The sequence below is a fragment of the Pan paniscus genome, chromosome 1 (assembly GCF_029289425.2).
Source record: "Pan paniscus chromosome 1, NHGRI_mPanPan1-v2.0_pri, whole genome shotgun sequence".
In the NCBI taxonomy this organism is placed as follows: Eukaryota; Metazoa; Chordata; class Mammalia; order Primates; family Hominidae; genus Pan; species Pan paniscus.
Window position 1 is genome coordinate 204,796,756 of NC_073249.2, and position 27,984 is coordinate 204,824,739.

General features: G+C 56.7%; 1 protein-coding gene across 1 annotated transcript; it reads left to right on the forward strand.

The window, feature by feature from the left end:
- Window positions 1-361: 361 nt before the first annotated feature.
- WNT4 (Wnt family member 4) lies at window positions 362-27,971 on the forward strand. Its single transcript, XM_034957770.3, has 5 exons — window positions 362-526; window positions 13,497-13,732; window positions 21,779-21,910; window positions 22,002-22,144; window positions 22,839-27,971. Exons 1-5 carry the CDS (start codon window positions 450-452, stop codon window positions 23,304-23,306), a joined length of 1,056 nt encoding a protein of 351 aa, XP_034813661.1. The 5' UTR covers window positions 362-449; the 3' UTR covers window positions 23,307-27,971.
- Window positions 27,972-27,984: the final 13 nt, after the last annotated feature.

Sequence of the window (27,984 nt, forward strand, 5' to 3'; positions counted from 1 at the left end):
GCGCAGCCAGGCGTGCCTGGAGCGGGCTCGGGCCCCAAGTCCTCCGGAGCGCCCAGCCGGGGAGGCCCCCGGAGCAGCCCAGTCCCGCGGGCTAGGGCGGCAGCCGCCGCCGCTCCGGCCCGCCCCCGGGGGGTGTCCCGGGCCGCTGGGCCCGCCCAGGTAACCCCATCCTCGGCCCGCCCCCGGCCCGCCCCCCCGGCCGCCCGCCCGCCCGCCCGCCTCCGCCGCCGCCGCCGCCGCCGCCGCCGCATCCCGGCTCTGGGGCGGCGCTGACAGTCTGGTCCGCGCCGGGCAGCGGGCGCAGCAGCGGGCAGGCTGCCGGCAGGCACACAGAGGCAGAGCCCCGCCGCGCGCGCCCCGGCCCGCCCGCGGGCGCCCACCTGCAGCCCCGACGGGAGGCCCCCCGCGGCCGCAGCCGCTGCCCCGGGCCGGGCGCCCGCGGCGGCACCATGAGTCCCCGCTCGTGCCTGCGTTCGCTGCGCCTCCTCGTCTTCGCCGTCTTCTCAGCCGCCGCGAGCAACTGGCTGTAAGTCTGGCCGGGGCCGAGCGGGGCGGGGCGGGGCGGGGCAGGCCCCGGGGGCAGCGGCCGGTGCCAGGCGGCGCGGGGCAGCGGGCGCGGGGCAGCCCGGCAGGTGTCTCGGCCGCGGGATCGGAGGCTCGCTCGCTCCGCTGCCGCCGCCACGGCCCGAACGTCCCTCTGCACACCCGGGGTCCCCTCCTGCCCGGGTCCGGCTCCCTGCCCAGAGGCGTCAGGGGTGGCGGTGGCGGCGTCCGCACCGGTAGGCGGCTCGGGGCGCTCGAGGGCGCCAGGGGTGCGAGCGCGGGGCGGTGGCCCGGGAGGGGCGCCGGACGCGGGGTGCAGTCCAGCCGGGCTGACAGGTCGCCGAGGAAGCCCATTGCAGGGAAGGGCTCCGGGACATAATAGCAGGTTAATCCCGAGAAGTCCGGAGCGAGCTCCCAGCGCCGAGCTGCGCCGCGCTGCGGGCTGGGCTGGAGGCGTGCAGGGACCTGTTTCTGCTTGGGGGGCGGGAGCCGGAGACAGAAGGAAGGGACCAGGACGCCTGGTCTCCCAGGGCCCGGGGCTGGCGCTGGCGCTGGCCGGGCCTTGGTTTTTCCCCGGGGCAGGAAGAAACTCCGTCCAGACCTTAAAGAAGACAACGGCCCCCCACCTCCCCGTGTCTAGCCTAAGGAGGAAGGGGTGGTAACCGCTGGTGACCTGTCTGTTTCTCCTTGACTGGATCTGCGCTCAGGGCGCTCCCTGGGTAGGGGCAGAAGGTTTGCTGCAGGGAGGGAGACTAAAGGGATGAGCTCCAGTGAGTGGGTGGACAGGGAGCAAGCGGACCTGCGCTCCTTTCATCCCCGCTCAGGGACAGTTCCCCATGCCCCGCGCTTAACCCTGGCCGCAGTTCCTCCTGCCCAGAGCTCTGCCACCATCCGCTGTGGGCAGCCAGTGGGGAGCCAAGCTCCAATATTGATCTGAAAAGCATGGGGTGGGAAGGGGGATCGCCAACAGTGTAGCTGGGGTTTCCATGGAGACAGGGAGAGAGGAAAAAATTCTCTCTGCATCAAGACCAAAGAACAAATATCTCCCATGAAATTGCCCCAAGTGTCCAATGGCTGTTGCTATGAGGTCATTGTGGCCAGCCAGAGCCCTCCAGGCTGGAAGGAGTGTGTTCGTTGGGGTCAGAGCCACCCAGGGCTTGGGGGACGGAGGTGATGTGGAATTCTCCCAGCTGTTCCGAGAGCAAACGACTCCAAGGCAGCCCGAAGTGGCTGCGGAGCTTTTGTTTTTCTTGGAGACTTAATTTGATTAACACTTCAGGAGCAGTGGCAGAGTGTACAGAAAGCAAGGCACCACCACCTTCTCCCACTGCCCCCCTGCAGGCCACCCCCTGAATGGAGCCTGGGTCACAGAGCTGGGGAGGGAGCTGATTTGGACTTGGAGGACCCTGGGTGTCCCTGGAGCTGGTTCTTGAATGCATGGGTTCAGAGCGGGGGTCTCCAAAACAGATCTGAGCATCAGGAGGAGCAAGAACTGTGTCTCACCTGCCCAGCACTGCCAAAGCCACAAAAAACAAACAAACAAACAAAAAACAAAGAAAAAAAAGTGGCAGTCCAAGCGTCTGGCCCAGGCCTACATGGAAGACAGCGACATCTGCAGTGGAAAGTCCTTCAGGAGCATCTCATCTTTGACTCAGATGAGGAAACTGAGGCCTAGGGAGTGGAAGCTACTTGCCCAAACTCAGAGCTGAGAACTGAACCCAGGTGTTCTGACTCCCAGGCAGTGACCCTATACCCCCTTCCCTGAAGCTGTCCCAAAGTGGAGCCAGCATGGCCCGGTGGCATCACCACTCACCTTCACCCATGTCCACCCCCAGAATCCCAGCCAGGAAGGCAGCCTCGGCTTTGGATCATGCAAACTGTGGGGAATTCCAACAACTCAGTTCTCCTGCCTGTGCTGTTGGGGGTGGGGTGAGGAGGGGCAGCCTAGGAGAAGAGAGGTTGGCAAACCTGTTCTCTGCAACGGTGATGGTTCAGGTTGCCACGAAGCAGGTCTCTGGATGACCCAGCTCACTCCTGCTCCACCCCCGGCTTCAAGCCAAGGGTCTCTCTGCTCCACCCAAGGCAAGAGGAACAAGAGGCTTCCCAGGACCCTCCCAAACCAGAGAGGCTATGAAGGAGAAGACACTGGGCACATACCAAGGTTGGGTCCAATATTTATCAACCTCTGTCGAACAATCAGCTGGCCAGGAATGGCAGCTCTGGGGGAAATGGATGTCACAGCCTGGCCTCCCACAAGCCTGGAGTCTAGGTAGAAAGACATGATAAAACCACGACTGGGTGGAACAGGGCACATGCTCTATGGCTGTCAGAGGAAAGAGCTGAGCGTGAGCCCGAGCAGGCACAGAGGGGGACTTGGTCTGAAGACTGTATGATCATGACAATAATAATTATTATAATGACTCCCACAGCATGATCTAAATCCCAACAACGTTTCAATCCCGTTACAGACGAGAAGATTGGGGATCGCAGAGGTAACTGCCCAAGTCACCCAGCTGGTAAATGCCAGAGGTGTCCGACTGAAAAGCTGCCTCTAGAAGGAAAAGCTTCGGGCAGGCAGGTGTCCATGCAGGCATGATGGCTGGCACTGTGTCTTTTCAAGTGTGAGGTATGAGGAGGCCTGGCCCCGAGAGGATAGCTGACAGCACCTGCCAAGGAGCAAGGTCTAGGTTCCGCTCGCCTCCCAATACCCTGGAGTCCAGGGTGGGTCTGCTGGCCAGTGGTGAGAGCCAGGACTATCTGTTGTCTCAGAAGGGCAGGTGGCCTGGTGGGGAGGCCAGGTGTCCCGCTGCGTGCAGCTGTTGGGCAGGATGGAGCCTGGAGCTGGGAGGGCAGCCTGAGGCCTGGGCAGGCCCAGAGAAGCTGGGAGCTGTTGATTAGACTCTCGTCTGGCACCCAGAGGAGCCCGCTGACAGCTTGTGACGGCTCCCACCACTGAGGGAGGGCCCGATGGATGAAGAGTCCCTGGGGGAAGGCTGGGACTCTGCCCTTAAGGAGGCTGCCCTGCCACGGACCTGAGCTCAGAAATGTTTCTAATGTCCCCTCTTCCCTGCACTGAGGCTGTACCGGGAGTCAGGATACCTGGGTTCCAGTCCCAGCTCTGGGCCACATATTGGGTGTCCCCTTCCTCCCTTGGGGCCACAGTCCTCAGCAGATCGTTCTGAACCCCAAATGGAAGTGCTGGGGAGGGTTAGGGAATAAATAAGCTAAGGTTTCAGGACTGTGGATTTCTGAGGAAGGTAGTGGGGTAGTGGGGTTCTAGCAGAATCCCACGGGTGAGGGGAGGGGGACCACGCTGCACTCAGAGGCAGGCCGGCGGCATGGCCAAGAAGTGGGTCTTTGAGATCCAACCGAGCTCTGCCCTGCCCAGCTGAGTGACCTTGGACAGGTTATTAACCTCTCCGAGCCTCGGGTTTCTCATCTGTAAAATGGAGCCCATTGATGCAAATGGTGCACAATGGTGGTTGGGAAGAAAGAGCGAGCCCATGCGTGTGGCAAGCTGGCACTGGGCCAGGCACGCTGATGGAAATGGCAGCCCTGGCAGCTGCCGGAAGCAAGGGCTGCTGTCAGGGAGCTGCAGGGCTGCGTCCCTATTGATAGGGGTGGTGGAGAAAACGGGCCTTCAGGCTGCTGCTCCCAAGCCCTGTTTATCCCAGGCTGTCCCACCCAGATCCACTGATTTAACACAGGTAGGATCCTAGGCTGCAACCCCCTTGCTCAACAAGGGCCCCCGCAGGAGCCTCCCAGAGTCAGGAAGACCTAGCCTGGCTCACAAGCCAATCTTGCCAGGCAGAGGAGTTGCTGCTGGGAGCACCTTTCCGTGCCCTGGGGGCAGCGAAGGACGCATCATGCTTTCCATTGGCTTTGAGTTCCCACTGGTGTGCGACTTCGGGCCAAGCTCCCCTGAGCCTGCTTGCCCGGGGGCCGGGGGACAGTTTATATCTCCCTTGGCCTTGGGTGGAGTGAAGCCCAACACTCTGGGCACAACTCCCTGGGGCAGGGATGGGGCACGGCCAGCCCAGATGTGCAGTGCCAACCACACAGGTAAAGATGTGGCCCACCTCCTCCAGGAAGTGTCCCCTTGATTCCCAGCTTTAAAAGATCCCTCTCTCCCCTCTAAATAGTCAAAAATCCATCTCCTTAGGGCTCCTCCGTGGCTCTGGGCAGTGAATTACAATCACAAACATCCCCACAGTGCTTTACAGTTTACACCAGGATTTCTCAACCTCCATATCACTGATATTTGGGACTGGATGAGTCTTCTGTATGGGTCTCTTCTGTGCATTGTGGGATATTTAGCAGCATCCCTGACCTTTACCGGCTAGATAGCCAGTAACATCCCCCCAAGCGACAACACAAAATGTCTGCAGACTTTGCCAAATGTCCCCTGGGGGGGGGCAAAATCATTCCCCCAGGAATCAATGGTTTGCAAAGATCTTTCACAACCATTACCCATTTGAACCACACACCCTCCCCTCCATGCCTCACCACAACCACTTTCAGAGGACAGGAGTGTAGATTACTTTCAGCCCCACTTCAGAGGCCCAGACGTGCAATGACTTCCCCAAGGTCATTCTGCAAATCAGAAGCAGGACTGGAACTGCTCTCCCATGTCCAGATTTTACAGCTTTCATCCCCTGCCTATAGAACCGTTTCATATTATATATAACTCTAGTCTAATCATGTGGTTTCTTTACTGCTTCTACAAGGTTATAAACATCTGGAGGCCGTGGCTGTGGCATAAACACCTCTGAATATCTCACAGTGCCTGGCACGTGCCTGCCAGGTACTAGGTGCTCAGCCAATCTTTGATGGATGAATGAAAGGTGGGCTTGTTTAGAGGGTTCTCAGCTGTTGTCCAATGGTAGCCCATCTTCAAAGGCCTGCAGTAGGAGGAAGGCTCTGCTCCACTGCCCTGAGGCTCAGGTGATACTAAAAGGCACAGAGGTGGGTGGCAGGAAGTGTGTCTGTTGCCCCCCCGACCTGCTGCTCTGCCCCTCACTGCTGGGCCGAAACAGACCCTGAGAGCCAGGCTGAGTGTTTCTCCCCCAGCACTGCAGCGCCCCAGGACCAGGCTCTGCCCGAGGGGGTTGCTCAGGCAGCAGTCACGACCCAGCTGTCTGCTATGGTTTGACTTTCTTCCCTCAGCCCTGGATTAGCAATTGAGCAACACAGCAAGCATCTGACAAGACAGTGCTCCCCAAACCTGTTGAAACTCGCCCAACTCAGGCCCTGTGGGTACACTGGGAAAGCTGAGCATTTGCACCAAGCCTCCTCCTCTTGTTCCTGCCTCTGGGAAGAGGGGCTTGGGCTGAGCCAGTGGGGCGCAGATTGGCCAGGGAGCCATGGGTGGGGTGACAGCTGCCTGCCGTGGGCCCTCCAGTCACCCCTCCACTGCATGGAGCAGGCGCAGCTGCAGGCAGAGCTGCGACCCCAGGGTTGCTCTCCAGATTTCCACAGGAGTTGCCAGGTTTTATCTCTGAGTCCTGAACTGCATCTTCTGTGATTCAGCCAAACTCGGGACGGCTCGCTCCCTGCCGTGACCCCACCAGCTCCCCCTCCCCCATGTCCTGGCAAACTGAAACCAAACTGTGTTCTGAAAGTTCCCTGCCAAGTCAGACCCCGCAGAGGAGGGGACCTGGTCTGAGGAGAGAGCGGGAGGGAGGTGGGAGGAGGAAGGGATGCGTCCTCCAGGGGAGAGGAGCCTCGGACAGCTCACATGTATCTTTGGAGAGGCCCATTAGAACAGCAGGAATGCTGATGGGCCTCAGGGCCCTTCCCTGAGATGACTGTGAATGGTCCCTTCAGACCCTATTTCTCAATTTGTTCACATACAAGCCCTGAAATCCCAGGATTGGGCCCTAGAGACCCTTCCCCAAGGGCTGGAGACAGCAGAATAACCCCTCCTGAGTCGGGTGCCCAGCTGTTCCAGCAACCCAAGCTTCGAGGCATGAGAGTGAGGGGGTTCTTGGGGATTCTCAGTCAACCCCCTGGGGAACCTTCCTGCCAGGGAGGGCCTGGGATGCCCCCAGGCAAACATGTTGAGCACTTCCTCACATCAGGCCCTGTGCTGGGCACTTAGGACCATACAGCATGGCGGTGGTAGAACCAGGACTCCATCCCAGGTCTCCCAGAGCTGTTCCCGCAGCCGCTGACAGCAGCCCTGCAGCCCTGTACCCCCAGCCAGTTATTCTCTGCTGGGGGGATGAGCCCCACCCTGGTGGGGGTGGAAGTAGGGGTTCAGCCACAGGCTCTCCTAGGACTGGGCCTTTGGAAGGTATCCCCCAAGGCCGATGAACTCACTAGAAACCGGGAGCCTCACTCCAGGAGGCCAGCACTGGCTCTGGACAGTTCTGCTGGGGTTTCACCTGTCCCTCCTCTTTCCCCAACCCCAGGTTCCCTCAGCCCAGCAGGGAGGACAGTTCAATGGGTCAGTGGCCACAGGACATGAAAGGTTGTGGGGACACAGGTCGGATGGGTCTAGCAAAGGAAGAGCTCTCTGCTGGCAAATCGGGGGACAAGGTGAGGTCAGGCCAGCCTTAAATTTGATACCCACTCCCCCCAACAACACACCTGCCTCAGGGAGAGAAGGCAAGTTCTCACCTGGCAGAGCTCTGGGGCCATCCAGGCTCAGGTCCAAGGGGCTACTTTGTGGCCCTGAGGCAGCCACCAGCTCGCTGGGAATACATACAGTGAGATGGGAAATGGGGTTGGGGGCTCCCAAACAGGAAGTGGGGGACACAGAGCCCTCAGGAGTGAAATGTAGGGAGCTAGGGTACCAGGATACTGGAAGTAATGAGAATTGGGAAACCAAGAGTCAGAAAATGAGGGCACTGAGGCTTCCAAGGATAGGCGATGGGAGCGAGGGGTCCCAGGAGACAGGAAAGAGGGAAAGGGGCCCAAAGGTGCAGAGTGGTGTGCACTGGCGGTGGAGGCCTGGGTTCCAGGGGAGGCCGTTCTCTCTCTCTGCCTGAGGAAATGCACCTGAGGCCAAGAGGACTTGGCCTGGGCCTTGAGAGACCTAGGACCATGCTAAGGCTGAGGGGTGAAGGCAGCACCCACTGCCCTGCAAACCACCATGAGTGTCTCCAAAGCCTGCCCCTCCAGGGGTTTTGGACCAGTGGCAGCAACCCTTCCATGGCCCCAACAGCTACAGAGACCACAGGCTTCCACACTGTCCAGGCAGTCCCATAACCACCCAGACATCTGTCCCCAGCACCCCTTACTCCTGAACACAGCCCAGACACCTCACTGTAGTTCAGAAAAGACATGGGGCTCTAGAAAGACCCATCAAGGGAAGAATCAGGCCTCCTCCCTCAGGTCACTGTCTGTTGACTGCCAAACTTCATGCCTCAGTACCCTGGGTCATCTTTGGCTTAGGAGCCAGAGTGACCTGTTTTCAAATCCTGACCTTCCACTGCAGGCTGCATGGGCTCAAACACATGCTTCTCTGAGCTTCATTTTCCTCATCTGCGAAACAGAGGGGAAGACACCTGCCTAGCCAGCCCTGTGCTGTTGCACTAAGGACATACTGAAGCACATGACTATTGATTGCAGAGTATAAGTGAAGGTCCCATGCATCCACTCTGTGATGCCCACAAATGGTTTCCAAGTCCCCTTGACACTCCTGAGCTTGTCCTGTACACCACTGTCCCTGCCCTCACCCCAGTGTCCCAGCTCTTGATGTCCTAGCAGCACCATCCCCTCCACCCATCTCTCACACTCCCCAGCCTCACAGGGTCTGACTGACAGTCGCCAGGAAACACATCGTCAAACTCTGCAGACTTCATCTGGAGACTCTGTCAAAAGCCTGCCATTGGGATGGCTGCTGAGGTCATCCACTGTACCCCGGGGGAGCGTGTCCCACCTCTCAGGCATGATCAGCTGAAAAAAAGACCGGGAACCCAGGACTAAGAGGGCCAAGAGACCCAAGCAAAAAAACACACACACAAATGAGCAGAAGTCAGCATGGGTCTGGTCTGGGGTGCAGCAGAGGGGTGGCCAGAGGAACTGGGAGAGGCTGTGGGAGGGGTGGTGACGGCACCGATGACAGTGAGCATCTTGAAGGTGCTGCTAGGACAATGCTGCAGCAGGGACGAGCATCTCCTGCACACACATTTCATTCATTTAGGCCTCCTGCGTGCAGGAATTCCAGTCTCCCCACTTTACAGATGAACACGCTGAGGCTCAGAGGTGTTCACTAACTTGCTTCAAGCAACACAAGGATGACATTTGGACCCAGGAGTCCCTGGTCCATGTCCTTTCTGCACTGCCTGCCATGCCAAAAGACAAGGGTCTCCAAGGCTAGGGCACCATCAGGGGGAGCACAGCAGGATACCAAGACTGTGGTTATAGAAACATTCAAAGATGTAAAAGTGAGTGGGGGGTATGGTTAGGATCTTGGGAAACCAGGTACCATCCCCCTAAGAACACAGTCCTGGATGGGGACTGTGGTCACTTTCGCCCCCACTGGCCCGCATCCCCCAAGGCAGCTCTGTTCAGCAGCCACTCCGTTTTCTTCCGGCTCCCCCTCCCACCCACTTGGCCTCCTTCCTCCCTGGTATCGCAGGCACGACCGCTCCTGAGGAGGCTCTAAATGTGGCCCAGGCAGGCAGGGAGGCCAAAGGGAGGGGGCAGAGAGGCCTGCACTGGCGTCCCAGCCCCCACCTGGACACCCGCAGGGCTGGGACCCACGACACTGATCTGCTTGGCCTCCCAAATGCTCCAGCTATTTCCCGTCCCCTCTCCTCTTGACTCACAGCGTAAGAGCTGGGAGGAGTCGCAGAGGTGCAGATTTTCCTCTAGGAATTTGTATATTTTTTTTAAAAAGCAAGCAAACCTGGAAAAGCTTGGGACAAGCCCAGCTAATTTTAGTTTCTAATGAAAACAGCAGGTGGCTGAGAGGATCTGATCTCCCTGGCAGGGCAAGGGCCCTCCAGCCTCGCAGGCTGTAGGCACGGGCCGGGCTCGGGGAGGGCCTCCTGGGAGGAGCCTGCAGGACCTGCAGCCCTCGTTGGAGAAGATCAGGGCATGAGCTGGCTGGTAGCAGCAGCAGGGGCGGTCTGGGCTGGTGGGGTAACCTGATCAACGGCATGGCCATGGCGAGAGTCCTGGGTGGCCAGGGCAGCAGGTGGCAAATTGCTAAGCCTGTACTCCGTGGTGGCAGGAAGGAGCCTAAATTGGGGCAATGCAGCCACGACAGGAGAAGCCTCAGGGATGGCCAAGGCCCTGCACAGCCTGGCCCGGCCCACCCATCACGCCCTGGCTCTCTGTCACCCCTAGAAAGGGCTGGTGCCCTTTTTGAGCCTGGTCCAGCTCCAGGGTCAGTGGACGGCACACGTGTCTCTGGGATTGAGCCACCCTAGGGCACTGGGAATCCTAAGGTGTCCAGTACTAATCAGGCCTCGCCCTGATGGGTCTCCAGGCTCTCAGCAGATCAAAAGACCACAGCAGCCCCCACATTCCTCCCTCATCCTTATCTTCCCCATCCTGAGCACTCTGCCAGGAGGGAAGCAGAGGGAACCCTGTCAGGACAGAGCCCTCCATCCTGCTGCAGGCATTTATTAAACACCTTCTGTGCACTGTGCCCTGTGTGAGGCACCAAGGGCAGTGTTAGCCCCCCTCAGCAGGTAAATGGGGCATATCCACAGCCAGGTACAGAGGAAAGAGAGTTGAGAGTTAGGGCTGGGTTTGCACTGTAGCTCGCCGCTCTAGCTGTGGGACTTTAAGCAAGTTGCTTTATCTCCGTAGCCTCAGTTTGTTCATCTGTGAAATGGTGCCAAATGCTAGTTGGATACTGAAACGGGCAAGCAGAAACATTGTGGATGAGGGCCTGTAATGCCTGGGGTTCTCACTCTCTAGAGCCGGTGCCCGGTTCCATTTCCAGCCCTGGCACCCAGCCCTGCCCGGGCGAGACCCTGGGGTCTGGGGGAACAGGGGTGGGGATGGGGCTGGGCCTCGTGTGTACGGAAGGGGACAGCTGCTGTGCCAGATGAAGGCAGGGGCTGGGGGTGGGCACTGGTGCCAACGGAAGAGGTTGCTCAGCTCCTTCCTGGAAGCTGGCCCAGTGACTCACGGCCACGGCAGCCCAGCAGCTCACCCTAAGCCCCTGCGACTGTCATTCAGCCAGTCTCCCCTTGCTGCGTTCTGAGCCTGGGTGGGGGGATGCAGGTGGCTCCCCTGGTCCATCTTACTACTGATTCAATGGCAGAGACACATCTATCAGCCTGGCATGGGGCCAGCAGGCCCCTGAGGCCCGGCCACTCCCCACCCTGCCAGTAGAAGGAGGCCCACCAACTCCGACAGTGGGAAAGGCCATATGGACCCACCGGTTTACTGTACCCATGAGGAGACAGGCTCCAAGTATGGCAGGGACTTGCCCAAGGTCATGGTGGGTCAGAGGCTGCCCCCCCTGCCCAGAGAACCCCTGCCCTTGGGTGCCTCCCTTGACCAGAGCCCAGGGCCCAGCACAGCCAGATGCAGCCTTCTTGGCTGCATGCTGTGGGAGCAGAGACTGAGTTGGGGATGGGCCAGCTCTGTGCCCCCACATCATAGAGCAAACAGGGCCCCCACCCTTCTCCAAGACGCCAAGCCTCGGTCTGAGCAGGAAAGGATCCAACGTCAGGCTCAATTCCTTGTCCCCCCACCGAGGGACACCTGTGGCCTGAACGTGGACCTGGCCCACCGCCAGTAGCCGGGCTCTTGGCGCCCCCTGCAGGCCAAGAGCAACAGGTGGGACTAGCTCCACAGGCGACCCCTTGGCTGGGCACAGGCAGGAAGAGCACCCAGGCAGGGCTGAGAAGACGGGTGGGCCCCTCCCCTTTCAAATGCAGCCTCTGCTGCCTCTCAGCCCCCTTCCTGCCCTTGTCTTCCCTCCAAGGGGCTCCGAGCTCCTGCCTGGGCCTTGTCAGGACACCACCAGTCTGTGCATCCCCTGGGAACCACCTGGTAGATAGGAAGGAGGGGCGGGGAGGCCCCTGGGAGACCAGGAATGCAGGGGGTGGGGAGGGGAGGTTGGCCTTCTTCGGCCTGAGACCATCTACTTTGCACTTGCCCCATGCTGTGCACTTGCCCCCACAATTACCTGGCACCTAGGATGTGCCCAGCTGACAGCCAGGTGCATCACACAGCAAATCACGGGCATTCCTCTTGGCAGCCCTCTGGGTGAGAACCGTTATCTCCATTTACAGATAAGGAAAGCCAGGCTCAGGCTCCACAGCCACGGGGAAAAGGAAACATCCTGGGGATCAATGCCACAGTGAGGAGGACAGTGGCATCCCTGAGTCAGAGCTCCCTATGGCTGAGAAGGAAACATCACCCATACTTATGCAGACTGCTCTCCAGGCCAGTGCCCACCTAGCCTCCCAGGTGCACCTAAGGCACATTAAATTAACCTCAGAGGCCCACCAACCCCCACTGGGACTGGGGCCCAGGCACCTCCACTTCCAACAAACCCTGCACACGTTTCGATGCACAGCCAGATTCAAGAACCGTCACTTGGTCCAACCCACATACCTGACAAATAAAATTTAGCTGCCGCCTGCAAACCTCCAGGGATGGGGAGACAGCTCCCCAGCTGCACCCTGGCTAGCATCTTTGGGTTGAACAAACCCAGCTCCCAGCAGCTTCTGGCCACAGTGTCAATTCTAGTCTTTGAGCCACACAGAGAATACTGTCTCTGCCCAAGGCTGTGAAGCCAGGCAAATGCCAGGTTCAAGTCCTGCTCAACCTCACTGGCTGTGTAGCCCTGCACATGAGGTAAATTACTTAAAATGTCTGTGCCTCAGTTTCCTCCTCTTTTAAATGGCAGCTGGTTGGCTGAGAGGATTAAACGCAATAATGTAAAGTACTTAGCCCAGTCCCAAGTTCCATAGAAGTTTGATGGAACTTCCATAAGTTTCTTCTTATCATCAGAAAGAATTCCCATAAGTAGGACTTTCTGTGTGCTTTTCTATTTGGTCACCATTCATTCATTCCCTCATTCAGCAAACAAATGGCGACTTCCTGCCTCATTGCCTCGGGCCAGTGTCAGGCCATCTCTCACACAGATCCCTCTTGCTCCAGGTAGCTGTTCCTCCACTCAGACAGAACCGGTGGTCCCTTCTCTTACTACAGATGAGGAAACTGAGGCCCAAAGAGCAGTTACCTTCCCTTTATCCTTCTTCAACAAGAAATTTGTGCAGCTTCCTTTATAAGATGCAACAGCTTCTTCACAGCCAACCCCTAGAAAATCCCCAACCCTTGGGAGACTCAGTGTGCTGGGCAAGCCCCTGGGGGAGGGAGAGCATGCTGCACTTGGCTTTTGAAGCGTCCACACAGCCCACTCTCGCCACCACCACCCATAACCTGACCATCCCTAGACCTCTAGCCCATCACTGCCCTCATTGTCCCACCTCTAAAGGGTGGCAGCAATGACACTGGTCTCCATCTGGTGGTCCTAGGATGTGGCTGGCAGTGAGGATCTTGGTCTTGTGGCCAGAAGGTCAGCCAAGGATCACTGGGGTTCCTGCCTAGGACAGGGAAAGAGAGACCCTGGGCAGACAGCTGCTCCAGCCTCCTAGCTAGAAGGCATCTCGGCAGGGAACAGTGGGATCCCATAGCCAGGTCTGGGGTGACGTCCTGGCACAGACAGTGGCACGGGGGCTGCCAGGGCAGGGAGGGATCCCGTAGGGGCTCGATGAGCTTCCCTCCCACTGCTGCCACCTGCTTTGCTGAACTTGAGATAGAGGCTTTTTGCAGAAGACAGCATTTCCACTCCCTTGGTGCCCCTAGAGCCGGGCAAGAGGGCCTGTAACTGGATCCAGAGAGAAGTCGGCAGCCAGGCCCAGTCACTGGGACGAGTCAGTTCCCAGAGACCCGGGCTGGAGCTCAGGCCTGGTCCGGGACCGGGAAAGATGAGGAGGTGGGCTCTGCATCACGTGTCACCCTCTCCCCAGGTACCTGGCCAAGCTGTCGTCGGTGGGGAGCATCTCAGAGGAGGAGACGTGCGAGAAACTCAAGGGCCTGATCCAGAGGCAGGTGCAGATGTGCAAGCGGAACCTGGAAGTCATGGACTCGGTGCGCCGCGGTGCCCAGCTGGCCATTGAGGAGTGCCAGTACCAGTTCCGGAACCGGCGCTGGAACTGCTCCACACTCGACTCCTTGCCCGTCTTCGGCAAGGTGGTGACGCAAGGTGAGGGAAGGGCGTGTGGGGCTGCAGGGGAGCCTGCGGTGCCAGGGCATGGGCCCGGCAGGAAATGAGACGCTCGTGAGCAACGGGACTATTGCAGGTCATTTCTGAAGCAAAACCAGCACAGGACCCAAGTGAGGGCATAAAGGATGCAGAGCGTTGGGGGCCCCAGGACAGGAGGATGATCCAGGTGGGATGCGTGTGTGGGATGGGGGCCATCAGAAGAGGCGGCAGCTCTGTGTTGAGGCAGCACTCAAATGAGCACCGTGTTTCCACTGCTGGCCTCCTGGAAGTGTAAGCAGGTAATTAAGGAAGAAACTGAGGCTCAGGCAGGGGACACCACTGACTTGCCCAAGGTTCCTCAGAGGAAGAGAAGCAGTCAGGGCTCAGACCCGAGGCTCTGGACCCCTGGCCCGCTGCTCTTCCCACCCCAGCACTTGGCCTCCAGTATCTGGGCCCATCCCATTCCTTGGTACACCTGAACAACCCTATTGTGCACCTCCAGCATAGCCAACCCTGAGATACAGGGATGCACAAAAACAGGCACATGGAGGTTAAGTAACTTGCCCAAGGTCACAGAACTAGAAAGTGGCAGAGCCAGCTGGGCGTGGCGGCTCATGCCTGTAATCCCAGCATTTTCGGAGGCCCAGGCGGGCAGATCACGAGGTCAGGAGATCGACACCACCCTGGGTAACACAGTGAAACCCCGTCTCTACTAAAAATACAAAAAAGTTAGCCGGGCGTGGTGGCGGGCGCCTGTAGTCCCAGCTGCTGGGGAGGCTGAGGCAGGAGAATGGCGTGAACCCAGGAGGCGGAGCTTGCAGTGAGCTGAGATCGTGCCACTGCACTCCAGCCTGGGAGACAGAGCGAGACTCCATCTCAAAAAAAAAAAAAGAAAAAAAAAGTAGAAAGTGGTAGAACCAGGACTCAACCCCAGGCCGTCCCGCTCCCAGGTCTGTGGTCTTATCCTCGATGAGGAGACGCTGTGATCAATGGGCCAGGGGAGCCTGTGGGAGCACAGGGTGGACACCACCCCTGGCTGGGGCTGGGATGCTCAGGGAAGGCTTTTCCGAGGAGATTGGTCCTCAGCTGAGACCAGAAATGTGAGATGGCATTAAGCCAAAGACAGGGGGGCCAGGGCATAGAGAACAGTCTATGGAACTGGAAGTCTCCTCCAGAGGTCGCCGGCCAAGCTCCCGCCCTCAAGGAAGTACTCTAAACCATGGGCCCCTTTTTCTACTTCCTGAGCATGAAACTGGCACTTCCGAGCCACTATCCGTCGACAGGGCCCTTTGACTTGTTCAGGCAGCAGGAAGGGGTTGCCTGGGCCAACCCTTCTCCTGACACCTGTGGTCCTGGACGGCCGGGGCTGCTGGGCTTGTAGCAAACCATTTGGATGTTGCTAGAAACCAACTGTGATAGAAATTTGGAAGTCATTCTCCTAAGAGCTGGCAGGGGCCAAAAAGGCATGATCTCGCTTGGCATTGCTGAACATCGCTGCTCTGGAAAAGCAACAGAGACCCAGTGAGCAGCCTGGCAGTGGAGGATCTCCCAGGATAACAGGGCTGCCTGGTTGATGGAGCCCCAGAACCAGCCTCAAACAGCAGCCCATGAGCCTGGGAAGCCCTTGGACACAGTAGGTGTGTATTGGACAGATTGGTGGATAGATTGGTAGGGTTTCATATGGCAGGCTGTCACCCTCTCTCACTCCTCCCTTTGCATATGCAATGTCCTCCACCCCAAACACCCAAGCCCCCTTCTTGAGGGCTCAGCAGTTCCCTCCTCCACGACACCTTCTCAGCTCTTCCCTCTGGGCTCCAAAGCTCTTTGTTCTTGCTGTGGGATTTTTTTTAAATCATAATTTCAAACTTACAGAAGAGTTGCAAAAGTAGGACAAGTAATTCCTATATCCTTTTCACTTGATTCACCAACAGCTTACATTTTCACCCATTTGCTTTGTTATTCTCTATTTCTATATATAGACACACATTTTTGTCTAAGCCATTTGTGTTCACACTGCTTCTAGCACACCTTTTAGATTGAAATGCGTATCTCCTCACCCGACTCCACTCCCCCATCACTAGGACTCGGGCCCTTCGAAGGCAAGGTTCATGGCTCATTAACCTGTTTCTTGGCACGTGGCAAAGCCTGGCACGGAGGAGACAGTGGATGTCATCTACTGACAGAAAGCAGGTCAGGGGAGAGGACTCAAAGGCGCAAGGAAGGAGGTAGCCTGGGGCAATGCTGGCCTGAAGCCATCGTGGGTACTCGGGACCCCATGAGAAGCCCTCCTTACCTTTGGGGGAGGAACCAAGGGGGCACCCACACCGGCTCAGCATCTGAGGGACACTGAGATTCCTACTAGGCCTGGGTGGTACCTGCTCTGGACTAAAGTCTGACTGGTGGAGTCGAACATCCAATCCCCTTTGGAGAGGGACATGTCAAGGTGCCGAGACTAAGCCAGTCACACTCGGCAGGTGCCAGTCGCACCTGGAGAAGGAGGCTGAGCTCTGCCCACTCATCAAACTCCTCCCTTTTACGTTTTTGGTTTTCTTCCCTAGTAAAATTCCTCTTGGAAACTTCTTAATTTGTCTCCACTGACTAAGAGGAAAAGGGGATTGTCCCTCCTGAGGTCTGAGAGGGAAGCACTGCTCTCAGAAGGTCCAGGGATTGGCTGGTGAGGCAGATGGAGGAAGGGTGAGGCCGAGGATGACCTGGGACAAGTGCCTGCACTCCCCTGAGCATCTGTGTCCTTGCCTCGCAACAAGGCCACACATAGGCCCACCTCATGAGGCTGTCACGAAGATACAGTGATTTCATGCATGGGAAGCACTTCGTGTAGACACGCCTCCCGTCACCAGCTGCTGTCATCTGCAGTAGCCTGTGTAAGCGGGCCTCACTCACATGCTCTCAGGACTGGGGGCATGGCCGGAGCCTGCATACATGAGCGGCCTGGCTGGGTTGTGGCGTCAGACATGGAAGACAAAGCTAGCAGGCCAGACCAGACCCACCCCGGGGTCTGAGAGGAGAGGAGCCCCCATTTGCTGAGGGCCTGTGGTGTGCTATCATGTCAGGTCATCCTCGTGACACTGAGTTTACAGTGCTGTTCTCCCACATCACAGCTGAGAAAGGAGACTTGGCAAGCAGAGGGCGGTAACATCCCCAGCCCTGGGCCTGCCAACTCTTGGCTGGGAGATTCTGGGGAAGGTCCGTGCCCTCTCTAAGTCCCAGTGTCCTCCTTGACCACTCCAGGACCAGCCTCCTAGGATTCCCGTGAGGATCAGAGAGATGATGCCTAGGAAGAGCTAACTGACCCCCACACGGCTCAGGGCTGGGGGTGCTCTCCCACTGCCAGCACTGCCCCAGGTCTCACAGCCTCCCCTGCTCCTGGCCTGGAGGCAAGATGGACAGTGAAATGATGATGCATGATGAGGCAGGTGTGTAATTCGGGGCAAAACTGTGTGTTCTAGGCTGAAAATCTACCAAAAATTTGGTAAAGATGGTATCTGGCACAGCCGGGAGGGCGGGGATCGGTGGTTCTTGGCTGAGCAGGTATTCAGGGCTAGATGAGGGATGGCCTCTGTATTTTAGTCACTACTTAATCCCAAGCCCTAGAACAGGACCTGCACATAATAGGTAATCAACAAATATTAAAATATTAAATGAGCAGGACCTGCACATAATAGGTAACTGATAAATATTGAATGGATCGTTAAATACTGAACTGATAAATATCAAATAAACCAATAAATATCGAATGAACCAAAGGGTGTGAGGGTGGGAGGGAGGCCATAGCGCCTGGCAAAGGTGTGCCTGGGCAGGTGGGAGAGGCAGGAAAGGCAATAAAAACTCCCCTTCTCCTGCTGTCCTCCATTTGTAGACAGCACCGGGCCTCCTCTGCCTCTACTGTGTCTCGTTCTGCGACCTTGAGCAAGTCCCTGTCCTGAGATGAAGGACTTGATGAATTCTGAGGCCCCTTCAGGGTCTGACTGCTGTGACTGGGAGGCCATGTGGTGCCCTGGCCATAGCAAAGTGAGGGTCCAAACCCAGGCCTGTCTGTCCATTCCCCATGTCTAAACCATCTAGGACACCTTCCTGACTGTGGCACCACCTGGACCTAAGAAGCAAATGCTCTGTGGTCTTGGGCGTCCCTCACTAGAACCTGTGCTCTCACCTTTATCCTCAATATTGGCATCACATCGGACCCAGTGATGGGGAGAACATTATTTTCTCCTGGGTTACCTCTGTGACCCAGCCTTTCGATGCTGTAAGTTACAGAAGATCTGGGGAGGGGTTACCCCCGAGACATTCCCAGACTAGGAATGCCTTGAGGCTGCAGTGGCCAGACACACACAAGACAATTAGAAGATAAATCTGGGGGACATCCTGATTCTGACCACATGGGGCAGGGAGGCAGAGGTGCGAGGTCTGGCCTGCCGGGGTGGCATTATTATCCCCATGTTAGAGTCGAGAACACTCAACTCAGGAAGGCTCAGAAAGAAAGGTCACACTGCTAGTGAGAATCCAATACAACTTTGGCTCTGAAACCTTTGCTCTTTCCCTGATCCTATATTGTCTCTTAAATCCAAAGGGGCTTCCTGGAGGTGGTTTCAAGAAAAGGTAGGTTTCTGCACATCCAAGAGAGTAAAGGAATCTGGAAAGGCAGACTGGGCAGGGATAGAGGTTGGAGAATGGGGGATAAGGTTATCCTGGGAGACAGTGCCTGTCCTGCCCCACCTCCCCAGGACTCCAGCTGGCCTCACCTCCGCCAAGATACGTGCCCTGGCACCCAGGGGATCAGCAAGCCTATGGCTTCATTGCCAGTCCAACTCAGCCTTAGCCAGTTCTCCAAACACTCCTAACTGCTTGAATATCCTTCCTTCTCCTATATCTGGGAAAGACTTCACAAGTGATACGCTCTGAAAAGCACAGGCCTGGAGTCCGACAAGCCTTGGTTCTAATCCCCACTTGGCCATTTACTGCCTGAGGAACCCAGGACAAGCCACCAAGCCTCACCTTTTCTTCCACAGAGCAGAGCTGTAGAGAGCTCATTGCTAAGGCTGTCATGAGCCTTAGACAGCACATAGCAAGTCCTCAGAAAGAGTGGCTGTTAGTGGATTTACGGGTTAACTGAATTCCCAGCCCCAGGCAGCCTTAGCACCTTGGAAAAGGTGGCATTGAGGCTGGACCCAGAGGACACACAGTATTTAGGCCTGTGACGTCAGAGGCCAGGGGTGCTCTGGGAAGAAGAAACAGCAGGAAGAAAGGAGCTGGGTGTGAGAAGGGGCAAATGGCTGTGTGAAAACGGAAGAAGGCACCATAGAGTTCTGCCTTACCCTGGCCCCTGGCCCAGGAAAGGACAAGGCGAGGATTGCCTTCGTCCCTTGGAAAGCCCCTGGCCAGGGAGCAGGATCTGCCACCTTGCTGGGGAACCCCCCCGCCTCCCGCTGCTACCTGCCCAGGTGGACTACAGTTCTTTCTCTATATCTGAGTGGCCTCTGAGGAGAGTGCTCTGCCAGGTCCTCCTCGAGCGAGCAGGGCTCCAGCCTGGGCACCTGGGCAGAGATGAGGAGCTGGGAAGGGCCACCACCCTGGAGTCCAAGGGCTGGACACCAGAACCAGGTAGAGAAGGCTGGAGGAGCCGCCGTCAGCTTTAGGGGCACAGATGCTTGCCCACATCTTCCAGGCTTTCTGGGGCCTCCTGTGCTGAGCCCAGAGGCCAACTGTTCACCGTCCCCCAGTAAAGAACCCACAGAGGGAATTGGGCTTGTCCTACAGCATGTGAAGTTTGGGGTGGACCTAAGGAAGCCCTTCTTGGCTCCATATGTGGGAGGTGGAATCAACTGCATGTGTATTCCCAGGGGCTCAGAGCCTCTGGGAGGCAGAATAATGTCAGGTTTAAAAGCTCTGGAGTCTGGCTGCCTGGGCTCAAATTCTAGCTCCACCACTTCCTGGCTGGGTATTGTTGGACAAGTTGCTTTACCACTCAGTGCCTCAGTTTCCTCATCTGTCAAAGAAGGATGAAAAGTATCTACTTCATAGGGTTGTTGGGACAAGTATATAACACATGTGAAGTCCTTAGACAGAGCCCAGCACGTGGTAAGCTGTCTGTAAGTTTTAGCTCGTTATTATTATCTTCCTTCCAGAATCTCTTCCTTCAGGACCGCTCCCGAGCTGAGAAAACTCCAGTGTTCTTGTTCCCAAAGCCAGGGCAAAATGAACCTGGAGTCTCGGTGGATGAATGTTGGTTTGGGGAATGAGGCAGAGATCTCTCTGAGCAACCTCCCTGGGGGCCCTGCACCCCAGGGACCACCAGTACACAGGGGAGATCAGCCTGGGGCTTGGGTTGGGCCGGGGTGGCCTGGGAGCCAAGACCAGCAGAGGAGGAAGGACCACGCGAGGCCAGGCTGAGGCGACCCGCCAGTCTCATCAGCCAGCCCCGTCTCCTGCTTTGACTTCCCTTCCCCCTTGGTCTTTGGGGCAAAGATTTGTGCTGGTTCAGGCCTGGAAATACCAGAAATACCAGAAACTGAAGTCGTCTCTCTTTGGGCGGCCACAGCGTAAAACCAACCAACATGATCCTGCTATTAACCTCGATTAACTCGGAGAAGACTCTGTCTCAGGCTGTCGAGGCGCCATTGCTCCAGCCAAGCCCCCCATTGCTGGCCCAAAATGGCCAAGCCAGGGTGGAGAGTGGGCAGTGGAGAGTGGGTGGTGGGCACTATCGCCAGCTCAAGGGCCGAACCAAGAACAGGGCGTCCTGAGTGGTCGGGGACTGAGCTGCCTCCCACCCCAGTGCTCAGCCTCTACTGCCTCTGTCCACAGACAGGGGCACAGAGAAGGTGATTGTTTCCATCTGACCACGGTGACTGCTCCCTGGGGCAGCCGAGAGCACAGGCCTGGATGTCACAGAGGTAACTGCCAACCATGGGGCCAAAACCTGCCCCCTCTGCTCCTGCGGACACAGACACTCAGGCAAGAGACAGAAGGACAGTCACAGCGTACAGAGGCCCTCCTCACAGGGCCCAGGAGGGGAGCATGGTCTGCTGTCTGGTCACACACCCAGCCGGCCGTGCATACTCCAGCTCACACACTGCCCCCCACCTCCAGAAAGAGAGTCCACAACAGCTACACCCCCGAGGCACAGTTCTTAGGAGGATAAAAACATCCATTCAGGCGAGGGACGAGGGCGGGCACCAAAATAGAACCACTGAGAAGTCATGAGGCAGAGGCAGACAGACGTGTGCTTGAGTCTTGGTTCCATGGCTCTCTGGCTGGGTGACTGGGACCAAATCCCTTCCCCGGCTGATCCTCCATTTCTCCGTCTATAAAATGGGGGACAATGAAGCCCCCAGTGGTGGAGGGCTTATGCATAATAGGTATCTCCTAATTAGCCACAGTAGGGGTTAGGGGGTTACGTAGAAGCTGTTGTTATTACGGTTTACTCTAAGGAAGCAAGACATTTTCAGAAACAGGCCCAGTCTCAGAGGAAGGGGCAAGATCATACATAAGGAAGGGCAACTCCTCAGAGCCCAGTGGGGCCAGCTGGGGAACAGGCCAGACCTGAGTTTATAGTCCAGGCCTTCTTTCTACCTGCAGCCTTGGCAAGCCAGTTCACCTCTCCCAGCCTGTCTGGTCTTCCATAAACCTTCACGAACCTTCTGGTGGGGGGAGCGAGAACGGCTTCTCACAGGAGCTGGGAACACAAGCTCTGAAGCCAGACTGTCTGCTGGCTCAGTGACCTCGGAAAAGCCCCCGAGCCTCTGTTTAAATGGAGATGGTAACAGTACTTGCCTCCTGGGGTGGTTGTGAGGATGACAGCATCTGCACGTTTGAAAAGCCCTAAGCCACGCCTGGTAAAGGAAGCAGATTCAGCTATTGGTGTGATAAGAACAAGCGCCGTGGGGTGCCTAGCACATGATTTCTGCCTGTCTTGCTCCCTTCTGGCCTCCAGCAAGCAGGAGGCTCCACATGCCCCTCCCCCTCTACAAAGGAGGGTGCAGGGAGGAGCCCTGGGACCCAGCCCTGCCCTCCCTCTGCCTCCCACAGGGACTCGGGAGGCGGCCTTCGTGTACGCCATCTCTTCGGCAGGTGTGGCCTTTGCAGTGACGCGGGCGTGCAGCAGTGGGGAGCTGGAGAAGTGCGGCTGTGACAGGACGGTGCATGGGGTCAGTCCACAGGGTAGGTGCAGGAGGTGGTCAGAGTGGGAGGGCAGGGGGCTTGGCCCTGGCCCTCACTCACCGCAGCCCTTTCTGTGCCCACCACACCCCAGGCTTCCAGTGGTCAGGATGCTCTGACAACATCGCCTACGGTGTGGCCTTCTCACAGTCGTTTGTGGATGTGCGGGAGAGAAGCAAGGGGGCCTCATCCAGCAGAGCCCTCATGAACCTCCACAACAATGAGGCCGGCAGGAAGGTAGTGTGGCACTACCCCCCACCAAGAGCGGGGTAGAGATAGCATGGGCAGGGCCCCACAGACTCTCCCACCCACACGGCCACTCAGAAAACATTTGTGCAGGCTCTCACCAGCACCTGGCACCTTCTATAGGCCAGTGGGGTTCAGGACAGGCCACAGGGGGGTACAGACAGGCAGGCAGGTGTTACAGAATGGGGTAAGTGGCCCCCTCCATACATATGGCCCCCCCACACACATACATATATGTGTCCATCCCTGTCTCTCACACACACATTCCCCAAAAGAGCAGCAGAGCTAGATGTGAACCTTTCTCTCCATCACCACAAAGATCATGTGCCTAACTGTAATGCCACCTGCCTTCTGGATGCCTACTCCCCAAGGTTCCCGTGGAGGTTAAATGCAGCAGTGTTCTCCCCACCCCACACCTGTCACTCACTGTTGATAGGACACCACCCTTAGTGCTTCTCTTTCTTCAACTCCCAGTGCCCCAAGTGCAGGGACAGTACCTCGTTCACCTGTCACAACACTGCTTAGCAGCCCAGTACCGCGTAATTCGTAAGAGGAGGCACAACGGCAAATCTGACTGCAGCATCAGCCCCAGGGACCCCGATGCTCCGCTGTCAGCCTCCAGGGCCCCTCCCCTGCCTTCCCTTGCCATGTCCTGATGGCCCCTCTCCCCCACCCTCTCCCACAGGCCATCCTGACACACATGCGGGTGGAATGCAAGTGCCACGGGGTGTCAGGCTCCTGTGAGGTAAAGACGTGCTGGCGAGCCGTGCCGCCCTTCCGCCAGGTGGGTCACGCACTGAAGGAGAAGTTTGATGGTGCCACTGAGGTGGAGCCACGCCGCGTGGGCTCCTCCAGGGCACTGGTGCCACGCAACGCACAGTTCAAGCCGCACACAGATGAGGACCTGGTGTACTTGGAGCCTAGCCCCGACTTCTGTGAGCAGGACATGCGCAGCGGCGTGCTGGGCACGAGGGGCCGCACATGCAACAAGACGTCCAAGGCCATCGACGGCTGTGAGCTGCTGTGCTGTGGCCGCGGCTTCCACACGGCGCAGGTGGAGCTGGCTGAACGCTGCAGCTGCAAATTCCACTGGTGCTGCTTCGTCAAGTGCCGGCAGTGCCAGCGGCTCGTGGAGTTGCACACGTGCCGATGACCGCCTGCCTAGCCCTGCGCCGGCAACCACCTAGTGGCCCAGGGAAGGCCGATAATTTAAACAGTCTCCCACCACCTACCCCAAGAGATACTGGTTGTATTTTTTGTTTTGGTTTGGTTTTTGGGTCCTCATGTTATTTATTGCCGAAACCAGGCAGGCAACCCCAAGGGCACCAACCAGGGCCTCCCCAAAGCCTGGGCCTTTGTGGCTGCCACTGACCAAAGGGACCTTGCTCGTGCCTCTGGCTGCCCGCATGTGGCTGCCACTGACCACTCAGTTGTTATCTGTGTCCGTTTTTCTACTTGCAGACTTAAGGTGGAGTAACAAGGAGTATTACCACCACATGGCTACTGACCGTGTCATCGGGGAAGAGGGGGCCTTATGGCAGGGAAAATAGGTACCGACTTGATGGAAGTCACACCCTCTGGAAAAAAGAACTCTTAACTCTCCAGCACACATACACATGGACTCCTGGCAGCTTGAGCCTAGAAGCCATGTCTCTCAAATGCCCTGAGAAAGGGAACAAGCAGATACCAGGTCAAGGGCACCAGGTTCATTTCAGCCCTTACATAGACAGCTAGAGGTTCGATATCTGTGGGTCCTTCCAGGCAAGAAGAGGGAGATGAGAGCAAGAGACGACTGAAGTCCCACCCTAGAACCCAGCCTGCCCCAGCCTGCCCCTGGGAAGAGGAAACTTAACCACTCCCCAGACCCACCTAGGCAGGCATATAGGCTGCCATCCTGGACCAGGGATCCCGGCTGTGCCTTTGCAGTCATGCCCCTGAGTCACCTTTCACAGCGCTGTTCCTCCATGAAACTGAAACACACACACACACACACACCTGCGAGAGAGAGGGAGGAAAGGGTTGTGCCTTTGCAGTCATGCCCCTGAGTCACCTTTCACAGCACTGTTCCTCTATGAAACTGAAAAAGGAAAACACACACACGCACACACACCTGCGAGAGGGAGGGAGGAAAGGGCTGTGCAATAAAGTCCTCTCCCATTATCTTACTCAACACAATTTATTGAGCAAATACTACGTGTTCTAGGCCCTGTACAGGCCATCTCACTTGATGGCCACAACAGTCCTGGGAAGCAGACAAAACAAGAATGCTAATGCCCATCTGACATCAGAGACGGCAGTGCTCCCCAGACCTCTCACAGCAAGCTGGATGGACAGGCAGGGCCAGAAGAGTCCTCCAGCCAAGCCTCCTCCTTGGTTCTTGTACCCGAAGGCAGAGAAACTGCAGGTCTTCTTGGGTCTGAGCCTGGGGCAGGGGTTCTGGCTGGACGAAAAGGGGCAGGGAAGCAGCAGGAGCCAGAGACCACAGGCTGAGCTGGAGCCCACATGGTTCCTAAGGGCAGAACAGGCTCTGAGGAAAGATGTGAACAGCTGGAAGGCTGACAGTGAGGTCTCAGCAGTGTGGCGCACCCCTCCCTAGCACATCCGAGTCCCTGGGGTCCCAGGTACCATAGGTACTGCAAGATTTCCCAAGAGACAGCACCAGCAACCTGGGCCTGACCCTGTACAACCGCCGAACCATCACGAGCCCCGCCCAGGCTTGTGAGAAGGACATGCATGGATCAAGACCTTGCCCTTGACCCATCTGCTTCTCAGATGGGCTCCCAATCACCAGAGGAAGTAGCTGTCGGCCCACTTTCCAGACTGCCCCCACACTGGGGCTCTAAGTTTCAGGTCTGAGATTTTATGCTCTGTGATCCCCCACTTGGGGTTCCCAGACTCCAAGCTCCTGGCTCCTCTGTTCAGTGGCTGAATTCAACATCCGAGATTCGGAATATGGGCTCCAGCCTGCAGAAACTCTTCTCCAGGCATTGTGGTTTGTGCCTCCTAGTGTTGGCTCCCTCATGAAAAGAGGGTCAACACCCTTGGCCCCCAGCCAAGATCTCTGCTCAATGTCCATACAAGGAGGAAGCCAAAACCAAGTGAGGTGCTGGAGCCACATTCAAATGTGGTGATAATCTTGGGGCAGGCCAGCTCTGATGTGGATGAAAGCTGAGCCAACTGTCGCCACAGCTGCCCAGCTGGGTCCGCTGCTCCCCTGGCTGGCTGTTCAGCTGTCTACTAAGCCCAGAAAAAATACTATGCCTCACTAGCAGAGGCTAGATCCAGAAAGAGGGAACAGTGAGGACCCCTCCCCTCCCAGAGGAAAGAGCTGAGCCACTCTCCCCATCCAGGGAACAGTGGGTCTAGGCTGGATGCTGGTATGATGGGAACTGCCCTTTTCACCTGCCAGGGAGTTCCTAAAGCTGATCTTCCTGGGGTTCTGAAGGTTGCGACCTAGGTTAATGAGACCAAATTCTAGGAACCACTGCCCAGGCCAACCACCGCCAGTGCTGCAGAGATCAAAGAAATCCACAGCCACAGGAAAAGGAGCTTCTTTGGACATGCCCAGCTCCAAACTGTCCCAGGGGGAACTGGCACAGCCCTTACATAGCCCACCCCCTCTTGGCCTCACCGTGGCCTGGAAATTGGCCAGAGGGTCCACATCCTGCCCAAACCACTCTCCTCTCGTCCCAAGGCAAAGGTGATGCCCTGAGGCCTAGGGCTGGATAAAGCCCAGCTCTGGATGCTGCTAACCCACTCTGCTGCCCCACCCCATCCTCCAATTTTTATACTAGGCTCTTTGCCATTGTGACGTCCCATGACATAGTCTGATGCACGATAAAACAATTATTTCTTTATCTTGCAATTGTGACAGTGACTTTTTTTATAGAATAGGCAGAAGAGACTTGGAGAAGGTCATGGGAATAGCAGACAAATAGTAGCAAATTCTATATATAGGGGCCCCTTTGCCTTCTTAATAGGTGGTTTGAGGGCCACAAGGACCCACCTGCATGCTTTCTGAAACTTCACTGTTAACACACAAAGGCTTCTTCGTGTGCATTTCACTGGGTCATGACCAGCTACTTAAACCTTGGCCTAGTCAGATCTTTCAAGAGTATTGATGAGGGCCTGGTTGAGTAGAGGGCCTGGTAAACTGGGTACTGACATGGGAGGTAGGGGACGAGGGAAAAGGACTTAGTTTCTGTCCTGAGACATGGGAATCCAAGGACTATGGCTCACAGGTAAACTCCAGGATTAGAATCCAATTAGAATAAGGAGTCTGGGTGGAAAACTTCAAGTAACTCAAGTCTAAAGCCACAGCCAAGGGAACTCGTTGCTGATGGGGAGATCCAGGGTGGCTTCTCAGGAACCTCCATTCTAACTAAGTGAAGTCCTTATTACCAAAGTAGGCCATGGCCTATCCCCCACCCCCGCTGCAGCAAATTCACAGCAGCCGGGGAGTGGGTAGGCTGCTCTGTGCTCAGCTTTCCAAAGGCTTAGCAGGGTAAAGGGCTAAAGAAAAGTGCTTTCAGGACGGCAGGGGTGCTTATGAATTTGTGAAGAATCGGGGGCAGGGGCATAATAGACAAAGGGAGGTCCCAGGACATGGTATAGAGTATGGGTGGACAAAAAAGGACACCTCATCCTCAGAAAGGCAGAGAGAGGGGATAGAGGGTACAAGAGCAGCAAATAAGTCAAGGTTAGCAACATAGTGAAACTCCACCTCTACAAAAAATTCAAAAATTAACCTAGCACAGTGGCACACACCTGTAGTTTCAGCTACTCAGGAGGGTGAGGAGTGGGGATCACTTGAGCCTTGGGGACAGAAGTTGCAGTGAACTGAGATTGCATCACTGCACTCCAGCCTAGGCAACAGGGCAAGACCCTGTCTCAAAACAAAACCAAACCAAGAAGTCAAGGTGACCATGCTGAACCATTTTCTAGCACTATGCAAAGGTCCCAGACTTTGAAATCAGATAGACCTGGTTTGGATCCCAGCACTGCCGCTTCTTCACTAGATAAAACCTTGGACAATTCATTGTCCTCTCCCAGACTCATTTCTTCATCTGTAAAATGGGCCTGTCCCACCCCCTTACACACATACTTCAATGGAGCTAGATAATAATAGAATCTATTTATTGGGGGTGTTAAATAAGAGAACATTGGTAAAGTTCAACAACTCTTCTAGAGAACTGCTGGCTCCTTTGCCCAAATGCCCTCATCTCAGTTGCTGCCCTGAGCTCCCTCAGCATCTTCTCTAATTCTCCCTCTTCTCCTTGTGTCTACCCTCCCAGACAACTCTCACTGGAAATATTACTATTCCCTTTTCAGGAACCTAGGAGGCAGTTAAGGTCATGGCAGTTGAGGTCATTGTAAGTTGAAGAGAGCAGGAGGGGGGATGAAACGAGGAGTGGCTCAATCCCTCTAATTCACATGGAACAAGTTGAGGGCTGAGGCAGGTGCTGCAAGACTTTGACCCTACCCAGAGCTCAGAAGCAGGCAGATCTTTACCCAAAGTAGAAAACCCCAATAGGAGAGCAGAGAATCCCAGGGGCCAGGAGACCCAGGCAGCAGCCAAAAAGGTTATAGCAAAGCTGTCCCTGGGCACCAGCTGGAGGGGCTGATTGAGATCCCAATGTCTGGGAAAAGCAGGGCAAGGCCAGAGAGCAGGGCCAAGTCGGAAGTGCAGACAGGAGTGCCAGAGCTGCAGGAAAAGGTGTAGTGGGCCCCAAGCGCTCTGCCTGTGGGGACGGAAGTAAGACTTTCAGGCTCCCAGGCTGGGTCCGCTTGCAGAGAGCCTGTGTCCAGGCTCTATCCTCGTAGCTGCCCTC

Coding starts and splice junctions, on each gene's coding strand:
- WNT4 (XM_034957770.3), top strand. CDS start 450: ATGAGTCCCCGCTCGTGCCTGCGTTCGCTGCGCCTCCTCGTCTTCGCC. Junction 527..13,496: donor GCCGCCGCGAGCAACTGGCT/GTAAGTCTGGCC, acceptor CCCTCTCCCCAG/GTACCTGGCCAAGCTGTCGT. Junction 13,733..21,778: donor CGGCAAGGTGGTGACGCAAG/GTGAGGGAAGGG, acceptor TGCCTCCCACAG/GGACTCGGGAGGCGGCCTTC.